The sequence below is a fragment of the Mchenga conophoros genome, linkage group LG13 (assembly GCF_057382185.1).
Source record: "Mchenga conophoros isolate Kocher_MC1m ecotype Shallow Benthic linkage group LG13, M_conophoros_male_GT1.1, whole genome shotgun sequence".
Lineage (NCBI taxonomy): Eukaryota > Metazoa > Chordata > Actinopteri > Cichliformes > Cichlidae > Mchenga > Mchenga conophoros.
Window position 1 is genome coordinate 289906 of NC_140538.1, and position 22693 is coordinate 312598.

Consider the following 22693-nt stretch of genomic DNA (forward strand, 5'->3'; position numbering starts at 1 on the left):
GCAATCTGTCAAAAAATGTTTTTGGACGACTTTGCTAAGCTACAAAGCCGCACCGCTTGATGGATTGTTGGAGCATTACGGCTACCGTAGTCAGGAGCCTCGCGGAGTGATACGCATGGGCTTCAATGTAATATTACCGTATTGTGTGCGTAAGGACCACATATGGCACTTATTAAGAGACATGGTTACAAAGAGGATTTCAAACTCAGTCACACAGTAGAACTTGGGAACAGAGCAGCTGCAAATCTGTCTTTGTTATTATGCTCAGTGTCTTTTTAGTTTACATCTTGACTGCACAATTGTGAGCAGTTTGTTATGCACAAAAACAACATTGTTTTATTTTATTTATGGAGCATTATTATTTAATAAAAAATGATAATTTATTTCCGAGTAATTCTTTTTATTTACATCTACGCTGTACGTTAATAAAAGTGCCTGTGTGAGATCTGGGACACAGCTTTGACTAAAAACTCTCTTTTTGTTCTTACTTTATGGTTTTAAAAAATATTGAGATATATATCGTATATCACCATCCAGCTAAGGAATATCAAGATATGAATTTTGGGCCAGCCCTACCTCTAGTGTTGTTCACCGAATCCCCATTGCATTACTGATGAAGGCTCTTATTGTCCTGTGGATCTTGTGCAGTTCATAGGCAGGTTATTGGTCGGGAGTTGGATGGAACTGGTCCCTTCTGCGTGTCTCTCATAAACTAGCAGCTGGTTCATTTGTGCTCCCAGTGGCTCATGGAGTACCGTCAGCTTCTTCAGCCAGTAGTCATGAATCATGTCAGGGTCTAATGCTGTCCAACTTTTCATACCCTTTCTTGGATGTCTGCCACTGTGCTCCCTACTGGACTATTCAGGGAGTTTACTGTGGTCTCTTAGATTCACTAGCCACTGTGGATTGTCGTTATAGATTGGGTCCTTCTCCCATATGCTCTTCCAGTATTGCTCCGTCTCCAGCCTTGGTGGTGCTGTTCTCATATTGTTCCCTTGCCACTGAGAGTACACCTTAGATTGTTCTGTGGAGTCGACCTGGTTTCTCCCCCTGCCTTCTAGCTCTCTAGTGTACCTCTTCAAGTGGCTGGACAAGGCTGTGAGTCTTTCCTTGGCAGTTTCCAAGGACTCTGTACTTCTTAGGTACCTTTTCTTTATTACACCTTTCTGTAGCTTCAAAAGTTTGCTAACTTCTCTCCATGCTACCTTGATCTTGGCCTCTAGTCTCCTTCTCCATGGAGGAAACAGCTCCATGTGGCTTTTCATCTTGTAACCAAGCATCTTACAGACCACTGCTACCGTGGTGTTGATTAGCTGATTGGATGGTCGCAGTTGGTATCGTCCTTAGTGCTGTGTTTACATCTTCTAGTAAATCTTCAGAGGGTACTTCACGTTTTACCAGAAGGTAAAAGTAATGATTGAAAAAGAGGGTTCGTTTAATTTGAGGTTGTTGTCTGTTGCTTCCTTGGTGTGCTCCCGCTTTGGTAAGTCAGAGAATTTCATTTGTACAGATGAGAAGTCACAGGTTAGGGTTTGAATTTCAACCAAAACCAGGACCCACTCGGAGAAAACAAAACCAATTGTTGTTCACAAGCAGACACATAGAATATGGATCTTATTTCATCCTAAATAAACTTTTTTTTAATCCCACAAAGATCACTTTCCATCAGCTGTGGCTTTAAGAGATTACATGCAGTAATGTCTGCATGTATAATTTTGGTATTCCTTCATTCTGTTTGTCCTGACAGCTACGGGAAGAGACGAAACACAGATCATTACCTACTGAAGCATATTCTCAGCCTACAAAGATAAATATTTTGCACTGTGATCCATAAAGTAGCCACATTGTCTGCTCCTCCGCACTTTATGGATCCTGATGATCAGGTTACAATTTTTGTAAGGCAATCCAAGGCTAAAATTATATTTTAATGACTGACTATTTAAAAAATGTATTGGCTAACAACCACATTTGACTCTCTGGTATGTGTTGTTGCTTTTCCCCTTTGTTACACATTTCAGCCAAGAATTCAGAGTGATGAGAACAAATCTGTATTTGTATATGCATCTGACAGATTGGAAGATTTTGCTTGTTGACACTCTCCCTCTTTAGAGACTGTGTGTTTAATGTGTGTTTAACCCTACAGACTTATAGCAGTTGGAATAATGGTCACCAGTCTGGCATTTGTTCTTCTCTTCTCCAATATAATATAAATAACATAATAATAGAAATATTTTGGGTAATAACTATTAAATCTTCTACTTCTGCTGAGTGAACAGCATTTTAAATAAATTGTGTAGTGTCCATCATAGTACAGAATACAGCATTCAGGAGCAGAGAACAAACTCAGACTGCTGCATTGACCCTCGTGGACACGGATCACCTGTTCTACCAAGTGAGCTAATTTAGCACCCTAGAATTTTGTCATGTACTCTGCCGTTGCCTGTGTAAAGGTCTCCCCAGTTGGGGGACAGACTTAGGAGTCTTAAATTAGACTTTTCAGATGCCTGCGTAACAAATTGTTACTTTGGTGTTTCAGAGTGTAAAGACTTCAGGTGACCTAACTGGGGTGGGAAACCATTTACAGACCCACATGCTGTTGAAAAATAGAGATCCAAATCCCATCCCTGTTCATACAATGAAGTGCACAGTTATGCACCTCTAACCACTACTTCCACCACCCATTGAGTCACACCTTAGCCAAGTCTATTTATATTTCACTGCAATCGGGCCGTGTTAATCACAGATGAGCAAAGTCAAAGAAGTCAAAAGTAAAAATAGAATTTCAGGATTAAGCTCCAACATTTAGTTAAAGTTTAATCAAGTTATTTTTTTAACTGTGCTAAATAACTACATTTGTATATGGACCATCTAATGGCATGTGTTCCTAAACTTACCTTCTCCCCTGCGTGTCCTTTTAAGCCCTGGGATCAGACACAGCAGACACAGTCACATGCAAGTAGGTGTGTAGAGGGGGGAGAGACACAAGAAGGGAGAGAGAGAGCGAGAGAGAGAGAGAGAGAGGGAGAGGAACCAGTGTTAGATACATGGAGAGGGCTCGGGACATGCAGCATCTTTAGGACTAGTGACGGAGGTGGTGATGGTGAAAGAGCTAAAGGGAACTACTGTATATGTAAATCAAATGGAGGAAGGTGATATATATGGCTTTCCTGAGAACAGGAAGGGTAATTAACACTGCCCCAAAATCACTGTCTGCCCTCTTCCACCCCTGGAAGCCATCGCCAGCTCCTCTCTCAGGAAAACAGGAGCATCATAGGTGAGCACTACACCGCGCCCACCACCTGTTTGACCCGCTGCCCTCGGGTTTGTGAGTTTGGAGGTCCCACACCTCCAAACTCACAAACAGCCTCTTGACAGGCCTTTCTCTTATTTCTGCATGAATTTGTCTTGTTTTGCATTTATCCCCATTGACTGTATATATTACTCCTGTTTGCTAATTATTCCAACTGTTTAAATCAACTATTTATATCTTATTCTGGCACAGTTGGTATGAAGCACCCACAATAATTTCATTGTTCATGTACTACGACAATAACGGGCTGTTGTATTTTGTGTGTGTGTGTGTGTGTGTATACACTTAGTTTTTTCCATTTTGTATTGTTTTCCAGGGTGAAGTGATTGCACAGCTTGCATTCAAAGTAATGTAATACATTCCATCACTGTCTGCTTTCCCTGTCAAATCTACAAATAAACAATCTCAGACAGCGCTGTCATAAAACTCCTGTCAATTAATATGTGCATCCATCCTTTACATTACTGCCTTGAGGCTGCTGTTGGCTACTATCATGTAGTATTTCTGCTAAATCATATCATTTCTGCTACATTATAGTATTGCTGCTACTATGCTACTTTTCTACTAAGTTATACTATTATATTATTGTGTATTAAGTTATAATTTGCACTGAAAGCTTATTTCATCTCATAGCAAAGTGTAGTTGTCTCTGTCGCTGATGGTTTGTCCATCTCCCGTTAACAGCGACTGGAGCTGGGCAAGCTGAGAGACCAGCAGTTGGTTTCTGGTGGTTTGCAAATGTGGATAAACCTCTGGCCTTTAATGGTGACATGAGGGGAGAACACAGTGGTCTGCTTTCACTGTTCTGACATCAGTTAGTAGCCAGGAGTCGTATGGAAACACAGCTAGCATTAGGAAGCAAACCAGCTTCAGTGATTTAGCTTTGTAACTGATGAGTGTCCTCTTGTTAATTACCTTGGCCAACATGTGTGATAAAGAGAGGATGGAGCGTGAAAAAGTTATTTAACTCCTTTATTATATAAGCAAGTAAACTTTTGACCATGATGGAGAGGGGACAGCAACTCTGACCATTCTAATAAAAGTCTAATAACTTATGCAAGTTGAGCAGGTGCAGGGTCAGATTAGCATCTATGAGAATGAATGAATGTGATGGGCTTAACCAGCTGTTTGCCAACACGCCACTTTCACTTTTTTACTCATATTTTAATCCCCCTGTTAACTCTGTCACACACTATTCAACCATTTTAATTCAGCTGATTGATTTATCTTACTTTTAATTGACTTTTTGAAAAATCAGGATGCAGACCTGTGTTTCTGATCTTACGAACAACTTTTCATAGATATGTGGTCGTCACAGAACACCCACCGCACCATTTATAGAATATGATGGTGACCATTAAACAGAATGAGTTCAACCTTAAATATATGCTGTAAAGTGAATCCAGCTAACAATGATGGGAAACAGTTTTCTGCATAATAATTATTTTTACTTTTGATATTTTCTGCACAGTTTTCCAATAATGCGGTGCAAGAACACAGGGCTGTTGGAAAGCTATCACGCAAGCAATCTAAGCAGAAGGGGTTACATGCAGAGGATATGGGACCTATGTACCTAGTGTTATGGAAAACTTGGGTCCACTTGCTACGTTTGCAAAACCGTCTATCAGGAGCCTTGGTGTTAGTATTGACTCAGCTCTGACTTTGGATGCCCATGTAAAATCTCTGGTTCGCTCCTGTTTTTCTCACTTGAGAAACATTGCTAAGCTGAGTCCCATTGTATCGCGCTCCGAATTAGAAATTGTCATTCATGCATTTGTTTCATCTCGTCTGGACTATTGTAATTCTTTGTTTACTTGTTTATGTAAAGCCTCTTTGGAGCGTCTGCAAGTTGTTCAGAACGCTGCTGCAAAGCTTCTGACCAAGTCCTCCAAGTTTTCCCATGTCACACCCCTGCTGATTCAGCTGCACTGGCTCCCAGTTAAATTCAGAATCCAGTTTAAGGTTTTGACCTTGACTTTCAGGGCTCTGCATGGACAAGCACCAACATATATAAGTGAACTTTTACATCCATACATTCCCAGCAGGTCCCTGAGGTCATGTGACCAGGGCTTGCTTGCTGTCCAGCACACGTGGCTGAAAACAAAAGGCGACAAAGCTTTTGTAACTGTGGCCCCCAGATTGTGGAACTCTCTCCCTTTGAGCCTGAGATGTGTGGACTCAGTGGTCGCTTTTAAAAAACAGCTAAAAACTCATCTTTTTAAACTTGCTTTTGGTTGATTTTTATTTTTAGGTTTTAGCTTCTGTGAAGCACTTTGTGATTTTTATCTTGAAAGGTGCTATATAAATAAAGTTTTACTTTACTATGGAATTCTCCACACCCAACGTCTCGACTAATGGCAAAACTAGTTTCTCAGTGTTCCAACATCTGGAAGAAACAACTGCTATCACAACTTGAAATTGATGAGGTAAAACAGCAACAGGGAGGCAGAACCTGAGGTCAGGGGGAGATATCATCATCCCCACACTCTAAGATTGGGTACCAAACTCAGTGCGAATGCATGAGCAGCTAATCTGAGAGATGGGATCATGGCTGAGCTTGAAACCTGGACCTTCCATGGTTGATTACCAAGACTACATGAAGTGCCCTCTGAACGTTTCCTCAAAGATGTGAATGCAGCATTACGGAAAATCCCTCCTTCGACTATTATGGTAACCAAACAGCTAATCAACACCACGACAGCAGTGATGACTGAGATGCTTAGCTATAAGACAAACAGCCGCAAGGAGCCGTACCCTCCATGGAGAAGGAGACTAGAGGCCAAGCTCAAGGCAGCACGGAGTTAAGTTAGTGTGTTTTCATTACGCTATCAGTACTCCTATTTAGACAAAGGATTTTAATGTTTCTTCCACCCTGGGTGGCTTGTAATTCAAAATGCTAGCAAAGGAACTTCAAGAAAACTTTGTTATCACAGTACTGATCATTTACTTCTGTATTAATGCATACTGTTCAAAATAACTGTAATCTAATCCTGTAACATTAATCCTTTTGCATTTGTGTTGTAAGAGCTTTTGAATGTAACTATCACTAGTGCTGGTGATGCATGAACCCAATTCACTCACCATTCTCCCAGGAATTCCCATACTTCCTTTGCCACCCTAATGTCCAATGCAAATTAAGAAGGAACAGGAGTCAATCAGATGTTCTATAGGGATACCATGGCATTCAGACTTATCGTCTCTGCAACTCTCTCATTTGCAAGGAACTATGCTAATCTCATTTTTTCACTGATGCGTTATAGAAACAACGGTTGGTTCATGTTAGTGAGACGAATGTTAGCACATTTATATCCTAATGGAAGCCAAAACTAGAAAAGAGAATAACAAATTTAAAAGAGCTTAAATGCTTTGTTCTGACATCAGTTAGTAGCCAGGAGTCGTATGGAAACACAGCTAGCATTACTGCTACAAAAGCTTTTAAAGTTTTTAATGTCATGGTATTCCTTTAAGGAAGATGATCATTTTTGTTATTCAGAATAACCAATTCAACATGCCATGCCCAAATTATGGGAGCAGAAAGAAGATCACTGTGAAAAACAATCACATAATTATCAAATAATCATGCCTCATTCAACACTGCAAAGTTCAAGATGAAAGACGATGGAAGAAAGTTGCAGTAATTTCTTATGTCATTAGAAGAAAGTTATTAGTAGCCCTGTTACTTTGTTACACTTTTCCATCTTATATCTCCAGACAGTGTTACGGTAAGGGCAGCGGGTTGAAAACCACCTGAGATAGGAAGTCATGATTGGGTGATTAGCCAGGTTTTAGCTTCAGATCAGGGCTTTGATTCCTAAATCTATTTTTACATGTGTATAGTATAAAGTCTGATTGTTCCAAGATGATAGTGTAGTTTATATTTACTAAATGTTCATCCAATGACATAAAGACACACTGTTGCCTTTTGCAGTCTAACCTAGGTGTTTGGGGTTTTTTAATTTACCAAACTTTAACAAAAAAAAAAATAAATGTTTCTCTGACTTAGTTGTGAGCTGACAGCATGATTCTGCAACTATTCAATGCAATAATGCTTGTTAATAATTCCTGTTCAAGGTCCCGATTTAAATCAGGGCTTTGGGGAGAATCTGGCACCGCCAAAACTGCATTTAGTTTAATCTGGACCTGGAGTCTTTAAAGTGCCCAACATGATTATTTGCTGGAACCACAGAGTACAACATTCATTATAGTAAAGTGAGGTGAATTGGGTGTTTGGTAAAATCTCATCCAATTCTTATTCTTAATTTTTATTCTTATCTTATTCTTATTTTTATTTTCATGTCTATTTAAGTGTAATTTATGACAGTATGTTTGCACTGAAGCACCGCAGCACTTTCCTAATGTTGTAAACCTGCTCAACATTTGGCAATAAAACCCTTTCGCCGATCGTGGCTCAAGAGTTGGGAGTTCGCCTTGTAATCGGAAGGTTGCCGGTTCGAGCCCCGGCTCGGACAGTCTCGGTCGTTGTGTCCTTGGGCAAGACACTTCACCCGTTGCCTACTGGTGGTGGTCAGAGGGCGCCAGTGTCCGGCAGCCTCGCCTCTGTCAGTGCGCCCCAGGGTGGCTGTGGCTACAATGTAGCTTGCCATCACCAGTGTGTGAATGGGTGGATGACTGGATATGTAAAGCACTTTGGGGTCCTTAGGGACTAGTAAAGCGCTATATAAATACAGGCCATTTACCATTTCTGATTCTGAATTCATTTTTTGCAAAGAGGGAAATGTGATTGCTGCAACGGTCATGTACACCCTGTTTCTGCCTTTCCTAGTCAGCTACATACACACTCACACTTGCATATATACTAACAGAAAACACATGCTTGCATGTACATACTTCCATGTGTATGACACATTAAAAGTAAGCTTTGCGCTGGAGAATGGACGTTTTAATCAAAAAGACCAAGAGCTGGACAGGTGCACAATCACAGCACACAGTGTTACAAATGGATACTGTTAGGGTGTGTGTGCTATTCAACTTCTGTACTGACATCTCTGAAACTTTTCATCATATAAGTGATAAAAACTGCAAAGTTCACTGCAATAGTACATCTATACTGGTGTATTTGTATTCCAGGTTCTGTAAGGATGTGCACAAGTTGGTAGTCTAACCTTTTCAAATCCTGATTTCTGGGAAACAGTCCTTTAAAGACTTTTTAAAGACTATTAAGATAACGGTGTGTTATTATCTTGATTTTCATTAAAGTTTCATTAAACTGTGACAAAATCAACAAGCAACAACAAGTAGTAATTTGCACATTTCATTCTGAACTAGCAGCTGAGATGTTAATACTCCACCACTCGCACATCAATACTATGCATGAGGACACACAAAGAGACAGGTTAAAACAAGTTACCGGAAAGCCTGCTCGTCCAGGAGGACCCTGAAAAAAGCACGAGACAAAATTAGTATGACAAGAAGAGTACATTTTACAGACAAAATTAACATAATGAAAGACACCTGCACTTAATCAGGCCAGAATAAAATCAGTAGTAATGACTGGAGGGGCTGTTTACTACCTTACGGCAAGGGAATCGTTTATTTTGGCCTGTTCACTGACAGCACAAAGTATCCTGCTGATGCACTAACATCACAACATTCAATGAATTAAAAAAAAAAGTTTAACTGTTTGAACATAAGTTTTAATGTAAAACAACAGTTTTCACCACATAGCCTCATGCAAGGGTTGTTTTTGGAAGAACTTGTAGTTTCCATGCTTCTGCAAAACAAAGCCCTCTGAGATCTCCTTAACTGCCCTTGCTCATCTTGTTATTCAGCTAATCCAAGCTACAATGGAGGTTTCCAGCATAGTGACTTCCATTATAAACAAATCACAAGGAACTAGAATACAATGGCTTTTATTTATGGGCTGGGACTAAGAACAAGAGGGAGCAAATTTTTAAAAAGTCAAGTGTGTTTTGCTTTCACAAAGGGAACGGAACTCAAATCAAGGCTTTTGAACTCCAATAAAGAAAGAATACAAAACAAATTAGCTGGAAGTCAAAAGTGGAACATTTTTTCTGTGTGACAAACAAGAGGACAGGAGACGCTGTTCCCCTAACATTAGTAACTCTGGATGGAAGAACACTTGTTGGATTTGATAATTGATTTGAAAGACCAGTTTGCATTAGGAATTTTAATTGGCTTAAATATTGAGAGCAAAAAGTATCATCTATCATCAGCTATCGCCGGTTCGATCCCCAGCTCTGTCTGTCTTGGTTGTTGTGTCCTTGGGCAAGACACTTCACCTGCCGCCTACTGGTGTTGGCCAGAGGGGCCGATGGTGCGATATGGCAGCCTCGCCTCTGTCAGTCTGCCCCAGGGCAGCTGTGGCTACACCTGTAGCTGCCTCCACCAGCAAAGATTTGGATCTTTGCTTTCATCCTATAATACTGGACTTTTCTACAAAGGTTTCAACTTTTAGAGTGTTTAAACAAGAGATAAAAGTGTGAAAATGTTTTTGCCTGTAGTGAGGGGTTTTACAGCCTTAAAACATCTATAATAATTGTAAAAAATAAAGTTGGCTACTTCGCAGATTTCCCCTGTCACGGGTTATTTTTAGAACGTAACTCCCACAATAAATGAGGGAACACTGTATACCACTACAAGTCTCTCCTGGGTTCCTTAAATATTGGGGCATGAAACATGCTTTTTCTTAAAAAGCCATTAGTCCCATTAGGGCCTTCAGAGTATTATTATCCAACCACTGTGAGTTTAGAGAGTGTAATTAAAAGTGCTATAAAACACAATTAATGTGGAAAAACACCATTAAAGAGTCAGAACCAAAACAATCTGTAGCTAGTCCAAAATCAACAGGGTTGAACAGAACAATACTAATCATGAAATGACCAAACTGAAATGATACAATACTAAAGTCCTTTCATTTTTCTTATGAGGAAGCTGATACAGATATTGTCGAGAGTGTATGAGGATTGGTTGGTTAAGGATGTCTGTGAAGGTTCTCAGTCATCCAGGTCATAGTGATCTAAGGAACTTGGAAAGAAAGCAACTGGACTTCTTTAAGTTTCTTGAAGACATTTCAACTCTTATCCGAGAAGCTTCTTCAGTTCTAAAACCAAATGATGGTCAGCCCCAGATTATTAGCCTTAGTGGGAGTTGGCCCTAATCAGGGTTGTTGACCCACTATTGATCATGTGCTTTATCACATGAGCCAAGATGTGAAAAGGGTGTGGAGTATTATTAGCAGAGGTTTCAGGTGAAACCATTGTGAGACCTTGCCTCACCCTATCATTTGAATTTTTGAGATCAGCAGACACAAGATCTGAGTGGACGCTAAGGCATCTGCGAAAGGATCTAAAAATTAGATTATAGATGGCAGGCGGCTGGTGTCGTAAGCCCCGCCCTCTGTTCAAAGATGATCGTTCACAGTGGACATAGATGACTTCTTTCACTCCTCTTTCAAACCATCTGTCTTCTCTGTCCAAATTGTGAACACTGGCATTTTCAAAGAGTGACCTTTGTCCTTTAGATGCAGATGGACTGCTGAGTCTTGTGACTGTGTGGTTTTTCAAATGTAGAGGTCTGAGCCCTCGTCGCTGCATTGCATGCTGTAGCGTTGTCATGTTGATAAAACCAGTCGTTACCACACAGATGAGGGCCCTCAGTCATGAGTGATGCTCTTTGCAACATCTGGACATAGCCAGCAGCTACTTGATGCCCCTGCACCTCCTGAAGCTCTATTGCTCAACTGAAGGAAATTATGGCATCCCCTCCACTGTGGAGCATAGAGAACATCTCAGATGGGATCTGCTTGTCATGCCAGTAACGTTGGAAGCCATCAGAACCATCAAGGTTACATTTGTTCTCATTAGACAATAAAACTTTCTTCTACCTTTCAATGTCCCATGTTTGGTGCTCTCTTACAAAGTCCAAATGGTGAGTTCTGCAGCGTTCAAGGAGACGAGGCCTTTGAAGACGTTTTTTGTTTTTGAGGCCCTTCAAGTCTCAGATGCCATCTGATAGTTATGGGCCGCAGTTGGCACCAGAAACGCCCTTAATTTGGGTTGAGGATTGTCCAGTGTCTTGACGGAGAGCCAGTTGGATCCTCGGCTCTGTGCTGGTGAGATTTTTTTGGGTCTTCCTCTTGACTTTTTTGTTCCATAACCCTCAGGATCATTTAAGAAATTCCAAATGACTGTCTTACTTCCCATCTCAGCAGCGATGGTGCGCTGAGAGAGACCCTGCTTTTGCAGTTCAACAACCCGACATTCAAAAAGGGAACATTTGTTTGCCATCAGAACGTCATGATAGTGTGACTACCTGACAGAAAATGACAACAAATCCACATTCTTGCACAGATTTGGCCTTTTAAAGCATGTGGTCCTAAACTTTTGATCTGCTGTAAAACAGCCTGTTTCACTCCCATTTCTTCTTGTTGCATGTTGAAGTTCTACTTGGAACCTTGTTAAGATCCAAACATTAAAAATATGAATCATTTTTCAACTGATCTTGAACTTTTGACCAGGACTGTATTAACAATTGAATCCATTGGCAACAACTCAAGGTTCAGTATCTTGCACATGAATGCTTGCAGACGGGAGCAGCCAACCTTCCTATTAGTATGTTTTGATGCATGCTCAATCATCCAGGTAAGGAAATCCCAATAACAGTGATTCTGTTCATCTGGACGTAGCATTTTGTCACCCATCTAAGTGACTTCTGCAGGTTGCCAACCTTATAAACAGGACATTTGCATAAGGACTGAAACCAGCCCACTAATTGAACAATGGGCTGTGAGGTCAGTTCCTTGATCATTAATATTCAAATTGCCATGACCACTGATCAATGTTCATGAGTACCATTGACAGAGAGTTGGGCAATGGCTGCAATCACAGCATTGTAAGATGGTGACAGATGGACCCTTAGGGCCCCTCCTCCATTCAGAGATTGTCTTTCCCTTTTCACGTAAACGGCCTCCTTGACTCCAAACCAGCGTTCCTCCCTGTCCAGGATGTTACATCCTCATCATTGAAAGAGTGTCCACTGGCCTGTAGGTGTAAATAGACTGCAGAGTCCTGACGAGGTAGCTCTTCTGTGTTCACCGATCAATAATCAGCGGTGTTAATGCCTTACAATTAAGCCATTAACTCCAATATTCCTCTGGTTCTCACTCTTCATCCCAAAATCTAACTACTCTCTGTTGAAGTGTCTAAAGTCAGTGATCCTGCACATCATGCCCACGTCCCAGTCTACACCCCCCCCCCCCCCCCCCCCACCTTTTCATTGTTACTCTTGTGTTTACAATAAAACTCATGAAATCGATTACTGTCTTCTGTTTGGTGTCTCACCGTTTGACACTAAACTAACCTCATGTGCAGTTTATGCTTCAGTTCTCTGCAGTGAAAGCTACTGAATGTATGAACAGTGGGGAAAGTAACATCAACAGAAGTAGCTGAAGATGTTGCTAAAGCTGGAAGCAGTAATTATTACATCCATCCATCTTCATCTGCTTATCCGGTTCAAAGTCATGTTGGTACTGGAACCTATGCCGGTGGCTAATTGTGTTATACATTTCCTTTGTTGTGGTTTTGCAATATTTCAGTCTTCTTTCCTTGTTTGGAGTCATGTTTTTCATGACTTTGTAAAGCTCTAATTTCTCTGTGGGTGCTAAAATACTTCTTTATCTAAAACATACGAGTTTTCCTTTTAATCAAAGTTTCAGTTTCAACTATTTGCCTGCATTCAGCTTTTCCTGCACAGACCTGCCAAGGGCCACAGGTCTAAGCTCCTTTATCATCAGTACTGTTAAAGTATGTGGACAGGCAGAAGTTACACAATGAAACTACAGATTACCACCGTATCCAGTCAAGCTTTACTGTCAGCAGATGTGTTCCAGGGGATTGTCCGTTTCATCTACTTGTCACCAAAATGTAAAAATAATCACTTTGAGTCACTTCATCATGTGGAGGTCACACAGCATCTGGTGTACTTACTGGAGGTCCTGCAAGACAGAGGGAGAAAGAGAGAGTGCTAAGTTTTTATGCAACCATGACAAAGATTCCAGTTAACCCAACAATGGTGTGCAACCAAAATACGTTTCTTAGAGTTGAGTATGAGCAGTGGAGCAACAATGCACTTTTCATGGAAGACTCAAGGTAACTCGAGTAAAAATATCTTTCTGCAGTGGATTCACACTTCAGTGTTAAATCTGTGCCATAATCCTCAGCATGCATACAAGATGTGACTAAATGTCACTGTTCTCACGCTAAGGTATACATGGTGACAATGGCATTAGCTCCTTGTGTAGGCTACATCACAGGCTCTACGTAGTTCACCACAACAGTAGGAACCAGGCTTTTAGTTACACTTTTTATTGTCTGGCATGTTTCTGACATAAAATGAAACAAATGCTTGTTAAAAACTCCAAAATAATGTAACTGATTTTTCTATGAGGTAATCAAACATAACTTCTTGTCACTTTTCAACACCACAAGACGCCAATTATTGAGTTGTTTTCTGTCTAGTTACAGCAGTGGCACATGAACACTTTAATCTGTACACAAGTAACCAGATTAACAAGAAATCAAATGCTTCATGTAAACATTCAGAAGATTTTGGTCCGATCACACGTCACCGTTTTCTTCTAAACAAAGCGGATGAGTTATACCAATCGGTAATCAATAGATAAATAAAAAAATCTTTTGGCAATGCAAATAAGATTGATTGGTCAAAAATAGCATTTCTTTAGGGTCTCTAACCCTGTTTACGGAAACCTAGTGCATGTAATATAAAATACTCAAACATCAAGTGAATTTCTCATTGTCCACACATGGTAAAATTATTACGAAAATTCAACCCTTTCAGATTGTGCCAAGTTAATAAACTCGCATCACAGCCTGTCAGCTTTCAAACAGCCATAAAACAGGCCTTTCACAAAAACCGAATTATGTAGAAAGAGCCTGGGATCATTCAACAGAAAGTTACGACCAAAACCAGACACGGGTCACTGAAGACGTCGTCATGAGAGCCACAGCAAGATGAGGAAAACTCTCTGTGAAATGCAAATCCTCACTATTATTCAATCGATGTGCTCCTCAGACTACTCCATCCATACTTGGGTGCCTGCTGTCAGTGAAATTCAAATCCATACGAATTAAATACAATGGAAACAGACAGTTTAGGGTCTAAAATATACTGTTTATGTTGAGGAAATGATGACATTAAGTCACACCAGTTTACAGTTTGAAGCTCGCATAAGAAGATGTTGTTTAAAAGGTTCCCCACTATTTTCTGTTACCATTGTGTCAACACAGCATGCAGACTGGTAGCCACCCCAAAGCTAAGGCGTTACAGCAATTTAAAAAGTCTTACTCTACCCTTCGCATGGCATCACAGTACACCACTCTCATTTTACACTGAATGTTTGGTCCACACAGGCAGCTTTATATTCTCACAGCTTTCACAAAGTCCTGTGTGTGTGTCTTCATCTAATTACAGGGACTACGTCAGAAAAATAATTGCATCTTTTCAGGGATGCAGAACAGACAGTGACAGCTCACTAAAATCACAGCAAACACCGTCAGCAGGTCTACATTTAAAACTAAACATTGTACTAAATAGTGAATAACGTAAATGCTTTATGACTTTCTCCTATTACAGGGGTCTGACAGAATAAATGTTGCTAATTTGTTATTTGCTAAGTGAATAACGTATTTTAAGAGACATAATTTTACATTTTTTTAAAAATTAGAGATATTTCATAAATCAACATCACATCATGTAATGTTGATTTATGAAATTTCATAACTTGAATTCCTACGATTTGATAAGATGATATTTGATTAATATTTTCTTTAGTTTTAAGTTAACTGCAGTTAAAACTGCATCATTTAGGGCCACAAAGAGCCAACTGTTGCATACTGTAAACACCCAGACCCTTTAAATTTAGAGGATTTTCTATTATGATATGAGATCTGGGTAATAAAGTCAAATTACGGCTGCTCCAGTCATTCCTACGATTGTGTTCCACATTTTTAAGGTTACCCTTTACCTCCCTCTCTCTATTTAAGGGTGTGGAAAGCAAACACGAAGGCAAGATTCTTGTTGCATTCTGGCCTGCCATCACATCCTGTTGGCTGGACCCACTCACCCAGGGGACATAGTGTAGAGCACCTTGATCCAAAGGCACTTTGAAAGGCCTGGGGAAGTGGGCTCAAATATAGCACATGAAGTGGCGCCCGTCAAACGAGCTCTGGGCACAACATGAAACAAAGTTTACAGTCATAAACAAACACACACACACACACAAAAAGTGGAATTTATTTGACTGCATTGATATCATATTCCAAGCCTTGTCCTCTGCTGGGTTTAATCCCAACTATTGCTAACACCTGTTGTTTATGCTTATGTAAAAGCAGTGGCGGTTAGCTATGGTCAGAAATAACGATCTAATATTGCCCACCAGCGTTCAGATTCACAGGTGTTTCCCTTTCCCTTGTCTTATTAGACTCAGTCATTTACTGAAAAGGAAGTCTTTCAAGTTCTTAAAGTAACTACGCAAAAATACTGAGACTTGCTGCTATAATAAGATTTAAAACCATTACAAATATTGCCCCGTGCGCCCTGGTGTTTAGTTTGAGAAAATGTGCATAATTCAACACTTTACCTTAATAAAATCCCTTTATTCTCAGTTTATTGTTGTTTGATAACAAGTAATATGATGACTCTCTGTCCCAGAATATTGACCCAAGAATAGCCTGTGCAGTTTCAGTTGTCTAAATATCCAGATCCAAAAACCCACGTCCACTCCTGATATACCCTGTAGATCCACTGTTTTTCCCGTCAAACCACACAGTAGCAGCCATTTTTTGTTCCTTTGCTCTTTCCCACCATCTGGTTGCCTTTATTTTCACCAGCTTCACTGGTCGGTAACCTGGTGTGTCATGCACTCGTTGCTATAACAAGATTTAAAACCATTACAAACTGGGGTCCTAATGAACTGTACTGTTGGAGATGTTGGTCTATGTTACTAAATCCCACTGACATCAAAGGTGAAACAAAGTGAAAAGCCTGTTTGTGTAATCACCCTCACAGCCAACCAATGATCACTCAACTACACATTTACAGATCTTTACATTTCTGCTTTGTTAATTCACTTTCATGCTTAAAGGATTTTCTGCAGCAGTTGTCTAAACAGTGAACGTCTGTCAGCCTAACTCAGTAAAACGACTCCATTTCTTTTGCACCTTTTTCTGAAATCCCTACAGCCCATACACCCCTGAACATTTGAATCAAATCACAGCTACACTTCCCTCAAAGTGTTTATTATGTGAGGGATATGTCCTACAATAATACATAGAAATCAACAAACCTATGACCTGCTTTGGTGAAAATGACAAGAAAAAACATCTAGAAAATATGATAAAGACGCAGAGCAAATGTTACTGTGTAACTAGTCTGTAAGGAAAACATTAAAACAGAAGTAACCATCAGATTGTATTATGTGAAGCAAATGACACCCTCGCTTTTAACAGGACGAGACTCAACCTGGTATTTAATCCAGGAATTTACAGGCTCAGTGCAGCAGTGAGTCAAAGCAACAGACACTCTACAGACATTATTAAACAACAGTGTTTACGTCACCCCACTCTCAGGGATTACACCTTCTTTCACCAGCACACCACTCACATTCTCGCTTGGACTAAACTTGTAGTTAGTTCAGCCATCGTGCACCAGTGTCTATCTCTGTGAGTCCCATCAGAGATTTAATACCTCTTTACTTAAAATCAAGAACTCTGTTAACTGGGGATTGTATTTAGAAAACAATGACCTGCCAGTAATATCTCCAAGTGTTCTTTGGGAAGGTGGAAAGGTAGTGTCGTGGGACAAAACAATATCTCACTGTTCTCATAAGAAAAATGAAGCAAAAATTAGAATTAGAAAAAAAAATTGAATCTGCCTGGCCTTCCTCACCACACAAACATATAATTAGCATCCCGAGAAACTAAAACTAGAGTTAAATGACATAATTCAGGAGAAAAAACACTTTCTAGTTCAAAAGACTCAAACGTCTCTAAATTATCATGGAAAAATAAACCATCACCATTAGGTGTAAAAACTCCACGAAAGTCAAAACACGGAGGTCTAGAACATTTTTACTACTATTTCTCTTCTTATAGATGTTTCAGATTGGATCTAATCAAGTTTGCTCGACAGCCCATGGCCGGACCTAGAATAAGCTTTCTGTAAAAATCTCTAATCTGCCTGTCATAATCCCAAGTATTAATGATCATAACTGCTTTAAAGCCTTAATATAAACACCTCTCTGACAGGCTGGTGGGAATTTCTTCCACCAGAAAATCTTCCCTGATTCACTGTAAACTTAGAGCCATTTGGACAATCCAGATATGTGCCAGAGAAAGAAAAAGCAAAAATGGTACGAAAAAAGAATAAAAATGTTATTCAAAACACAAACAAATGAAATACATAATTCAGGAGAGATTTAATCTCAGCCAACTTTTTAAAATGTCAGTGCCCCCAACTCATCATTCAATCTCCCTCCCAACCACAGAGTGGGAGCAAGATCTTTTCATCGATCCAGATTTAAACTTCTGGACACAAATAAGTTTTTGTGTAGACAGGTTTGACACAATACTCTGACCATTATTCTGCTGCTACATCTGCTGGACACGAGAAGTTTAAAAAGACAAAACCAAACTGACAAGGCTCACAATGAACTGTTATTGACTCGTTTATGTGAACAAATATGTACAAAAGAACTTCCACACACAGTGAAAGACAGAAAGATGTAAGAGATTTTACCCAAAACGTCCAAGGAAAATGGATTTTTCTCAGCACCTTTGGCCAGGAAGCACCCAACTCCCACAGTGTAACCCAAGAGGGCCTCATTTGCTATAAAATAACCTTCAGGAGTCCACAGCCCTGCGTCATGAAAACCAATGTGTTATACAGCTTGCACTTCCTTTGTACAATGTTACCAACCAAAGGATGTGGTACAGAGGAAAATGGAAAGTCAAGCAAAGACAGATGTTTGGATACAGAGAAATAGGGACGTAATTCTTCCACTTTCATGTTTTCGTATCATTAAGGTGGATTCAAATCTATCCTGTGTGGATTGGAGCCGTTCCCCAAAGCGATGGGGTGAAGAGGCATGGAGTCACTGCAAAGTAAAGCAGAAATATGTAAACAAACTTAGTTAACAAGTGTCTTTCTTAATGCTTGAATACACTCTGTAATAACAGGATGAGCACATGGCAGGTGTTATATAAGCAGACACCAGAGGATCGGGATTAGTCGTCTCTAATGCGCTGAAGACATTCTGGAATTTCCTGAGTTGTGCCGTGGTGTTAACTCGCAGGTGAACGTAAACAGTGGCCAAAAACACGGCAAACTCTCTCCACAGATAATAGGGATGGACGTTAATCAGTTTAAACTGGCAATGCTCAGAAACAGTCTGTTTATTTAGTGATAGCAATGACGATGAAAGCGACATCCTCAAAACTGGAGCAGTGGACTACGTAAAAAGGGCAGGGGTGTGTGTTCGTGGTCACGCCCAGCAGGTGTGCGGGCGCCAGTATAACGCAGCTCCCTCAAGCAGGAACTTTGGTTTCATTTAAATTTTCAACGGGAGGAAGTGCAGCCAGGTCGGCCATCATTTCTACAGTCATTGGTTTCACCACAGTTTGGTCATGTGACCGACTCTCTAGCCTGGCGGGCAAAACATTACTCCATCGTGACGACCAATAGCAGACAGATCAAAAGTTTTTTTTTCTCACCTGTCTCAGTCCAAGACTACTGTGTCATCTATGATGAGAGCATATCCAAAGATATGAACTTACACATTTGGGGGTCTTGTGATCCACATCTGACCTGTAAGGCAGGGTTAGGAGGTGTGTTCACACGTTGGTGACATAATCTACGCCATTCTAGCATCTCTGATAGCACAGCAACCATATGTCGATTCGGCTACGTTAAACTGTAAGACGCTCAAAGGATGGCTGGAGGGCAAAGGAACAAAGGACTGGTGGGCGTGTCCCAGTAGCTCTGATGTCACAGCTGCATGTTGTGTGAAAGCCAGGTTACCATGAAAATTAGAGCACAGCACTCTCTTATTTCCCGCTGGGCTGTAATCCTGGCTCTTAGTTCATCCTGAGACTGTACCAGCAAGAGGCTGGATGGCAGTGGTCGGCTAGCATGAGACAGCCCTCTCTTACCTCCCGGTGCTCACTCCTATATATTTTTAATAGTTTCAGTCTATGAGCGTCATCTTGATAGAAATCAAAATTACACATTAAACAACATTTTTTAACTCAATAACCTCAAAAAAGTCTTACTGTAGCTGTGAAATGTTCTGAATAAGAGATAAGAGATAATAAATTGGAATTTTACGTAAGTCACTTATCATCAGTCAATAATGTTGGAGTCACGTAACACTAACAGGAAAAGCGAGCAGGTATAATGTATAATGGACACATATTTAGACTAACAATGAGTGACTCAGTGAGAATCATTAGCTAACATTAACATTACAGTAAGGTTCAGAAGTAAGAAAATTCATTTTTATTGCACCTTTAAAGCTACAGATCACAAAGTGCTCCACATCATATGAAAACAATGAAAAGTAAATAAGCAATACAATACAAGCTAATGCTACTCAAATGCCAGTTTAAAAAGTGTCTTCAGCTGCTCTTTGAAACAGTCCACTAAGCTCACAGACTGAAGACTGGAAAGCAGAGATGTCCAAACAGCGGGGACGCCAAAATAAAGGCTCAGCCTCCTTTAGTTTTTAGTGTAGCTTTGGGGATGGACAACAAGATCAAAACACCGAAGAGTCTGACTGGAAAACTCTGCTAACACAGAACAACCAAAAACGCTGGCTCCATCTGCTCATATCTGTCTTTATATCTTTCAGTGCTGTGGCACATATCACAGCCTGAGGACCAACGTGTCTGGAACCTCAGTCTCCCATGCAATATAAGACATTGTTGTGCCAAGTTTAACAATGATGTGGTGTGAGGATTTAAAGGAGCAATTCATTTTTAAATTGAGTTACCAGGCAGGAAAAATGGTAGCTGACAGACTGCACTATTCAAGCTATTAAAACAGAAGCTTAGGCAGAAAGATAGAGACAGAGACAGGGAGGGAGAGAGTGCAGAAAAACCCTAACAACGGTTTTACCATATGTGGGATGTTGGTTTTTCTCCAGCCTGACACTCTGCACTGCTCTGAACGTGAAAACTGAAAAACAATCTTTGCCTGTGAGATTCTGCCTCCAGTCAGTCAGATTCAAACTAAACCAAACTGTGCAACAGAAAGAACATATAAGAGAGTTTCACTGCAAACTCCACATACTGGAACAGATCATTCTACATGGTGTCATGAAAAGGGAATGGATAATAATTAAACTGGAGTCCATACGATGAGGAGAAAACGCCCCCCTGGCACAACTCTGTGCACTTTATAAATACACTGAACAAAAATATAAATGCAACACTTTGGTTTTTGCTCCCATTTTCCATGAGCTGAACTTAAAGATCTGAAACATTTTCTACAAACACAAAGGAGCCATGACTGTCAAATATAGTTCAAAAATCTGTCTAAATCTGTGTTATCTGTCGTTCGCCGAGATCATCCATCCCACCTCACAGGTGTGGCATGTCAAGGTGCTGATTGGACAGCATGAATATTGCACAGGTGTGCCTGAAACTGCCCACAATAAAAGCCCACTCTGAAATATGCAGTATGATCACACAGCACAATGCTACAGATGTCGCAAAACCAGTCAGTATCTGGTGTGGCCACCATTTGGCTCACACAGTGCAACACATCCAATGAAGATGTGTTGCCTGTGTGAGGCAAATGGTGTGCATTGGGCATAGAGTTGATCAGGTTGTTGATTGTTGGTCCACTCCTCTTCAATACTTGTGCAAAGTTGCTGAATATTGGCAGGAACTGGAACACGGTGTCGTATACGCCGAGCCGAGCGTCCCAAACATGTCTGGTGAGTATGCTGGCCATGCAAGAACTGGGATGTTTTCAGCTTCCAAGGAGTTGTGTATAGATCCTTGCAATATGGGGTCGTGCATTATCATGCTATAACATGAGCTTATGGTCATGGATAAATGATAACCCCACCGCCACCATGGGCCACTCAATCCACAATGCTTACATCAGCAAACTGCTCATCCACACAACGCCACAAGCTGTCTGCCATCTGCCCTGCACAGTAAAAACATCTGTCAACAGAACACCTCTCCAACGTGGCAAACGCCATCAAATGAGAGCATTCGCTCACTCAACGTGGTTAAAGTGACAAACTGCAGTCAGGTCCAGACCCCGATGAGGACCACGAGCATGCAGATGAGCTTCCCTGAGACGGTTTCTGACAGTTTTTGCAGAAATTCTTTGGTTATGCAAACCGATTGTTGTTGCAGCTCAAGGTTCAAGGTTCAAGGTTCTTTATTTGAACCTTGAGCTGCAACAACAATCGGTTTGCTGTCTGGGTGGCTGGTCTCCACCTGGTCGACCATCCTGGAGGTGAACATGCTGGATGTGGAGGTCCTGAATTGGTGTGGTTACATGTGGTCTGCGATTGTGAGTCCGATTGATGTACTGCCAAATTCTCTGAAACACCTTTGAAGATGGCTTATGGCAGAGAAATGAACGTTCATTTCACAGGCAACAGTTCTGGTTGACATTCGTGCAGTCAGCATGCCAATGGCACGCTCCCTCAAAAGCTGCGACATCTGTAGCATTGTGCTGTGTGATCAAACTGCATATTTCAGAGTGGGCTTTTATTGTGGGCAGTCTCAGGCACACCTGTGCGATATTCATGCTGTCCAATCAGCACACCTGTGAGGTGGGATGGATGATCTCGGCGAACGAGAAGTTCTCACTAACACAGATTTAGACAGATTTGTGAACAATATTTGACAGTCATGGCTTCTTTGTGTTTGTAGAAAATGTTTCAGATCTTTAAGTTCAGCTCATGGAAAATGGGAGCAAAAACAAAAGTGTTGCATTTATATTTTTGTTCAGAGTAGTTTGGCTACCTCTGCCCTCCCACGTCGTCGTGTTTCAGTGAGATCAAAGCAAAGGTTGCATTTCATCTTCTGTAGATACACAAGAAAACCTTTTCTTAAAACATCAAACTTCTTAAAAAAAGAAAAGAAAAACAAAGTGGGGGCCACTGTAAACCTGGACTCCTGTCAGGTTTCAGAAGGGTTGCAATCTTGCGTAGGGCTTGGAAATCAAAATGATATAACACTAATGCTACAAGAAAAACAAGAGCCTGGTTATTGGGCTTATTTTATTAGATAACTGTAGCGGGTGTGGTTTGTGGCTCCGCGGCATGGGGGAGGTGGTGTCTGGCTTCAGGGGCAGCGCTCGGGG

At 40.7% G+C, this 22693-nt stretch overlaps 2 protein-coding genes and 1 pseudogene across 2 annotated transcripts in view; 1 reads left to right on the forward strand and 2 right to left on the reverse strand.

Moving 5' to 3' along the window:
• Window positions 1-8699, reverse strand: part of LOC146560524 (uncharacterized) — a 72965-nt gene extending 64266 nt beyond the window's left edge. The window contains exons 1-3 of the mRNA XM_085295870.1: window positions 8679-8699; window positions 6392-6427; window positions 2895-2921 (exon numbers count right to left, since the gene is read on the reverse strand). Coding sequence (XP_085151996.1) covers window positions 2895-2921; window positions 6392-6412 — 48 coding nt within the window. The 5' untranslated portion in view covers window positions 6413-6427; window positions 8679-8699. The remainder of the gene's footprint in view (window positions 1-2894; window positions 2922-6391; window positions 6428-8678) is intronic.
• A 4473-nt stretch (window positions 8700-13172) lies between these two features.
• The window catches only part of LOC146560525 (collagen alpha-1(XIII) chain-like), a 41415-nt gene continuing 31894 nt past the window's right edge, over window positions 13173-22693 (reverse strand). Inside the window, exon 3 of the mRNA XM_085295871.1 lies at window positions 13173-13283. Coding sequence (XP_085151997.1) covers window positions 13252-13283 — 32 coding nt within the window. The 3' untranslated portion in view covers window positions 13173-13251. The remainder of the gene's footprint in view (window positions 13284-22693) is intronic.
• Window positions 21161-21996, forward strand: LOC146560526 (uncharacterized; annotated as a pseudogene).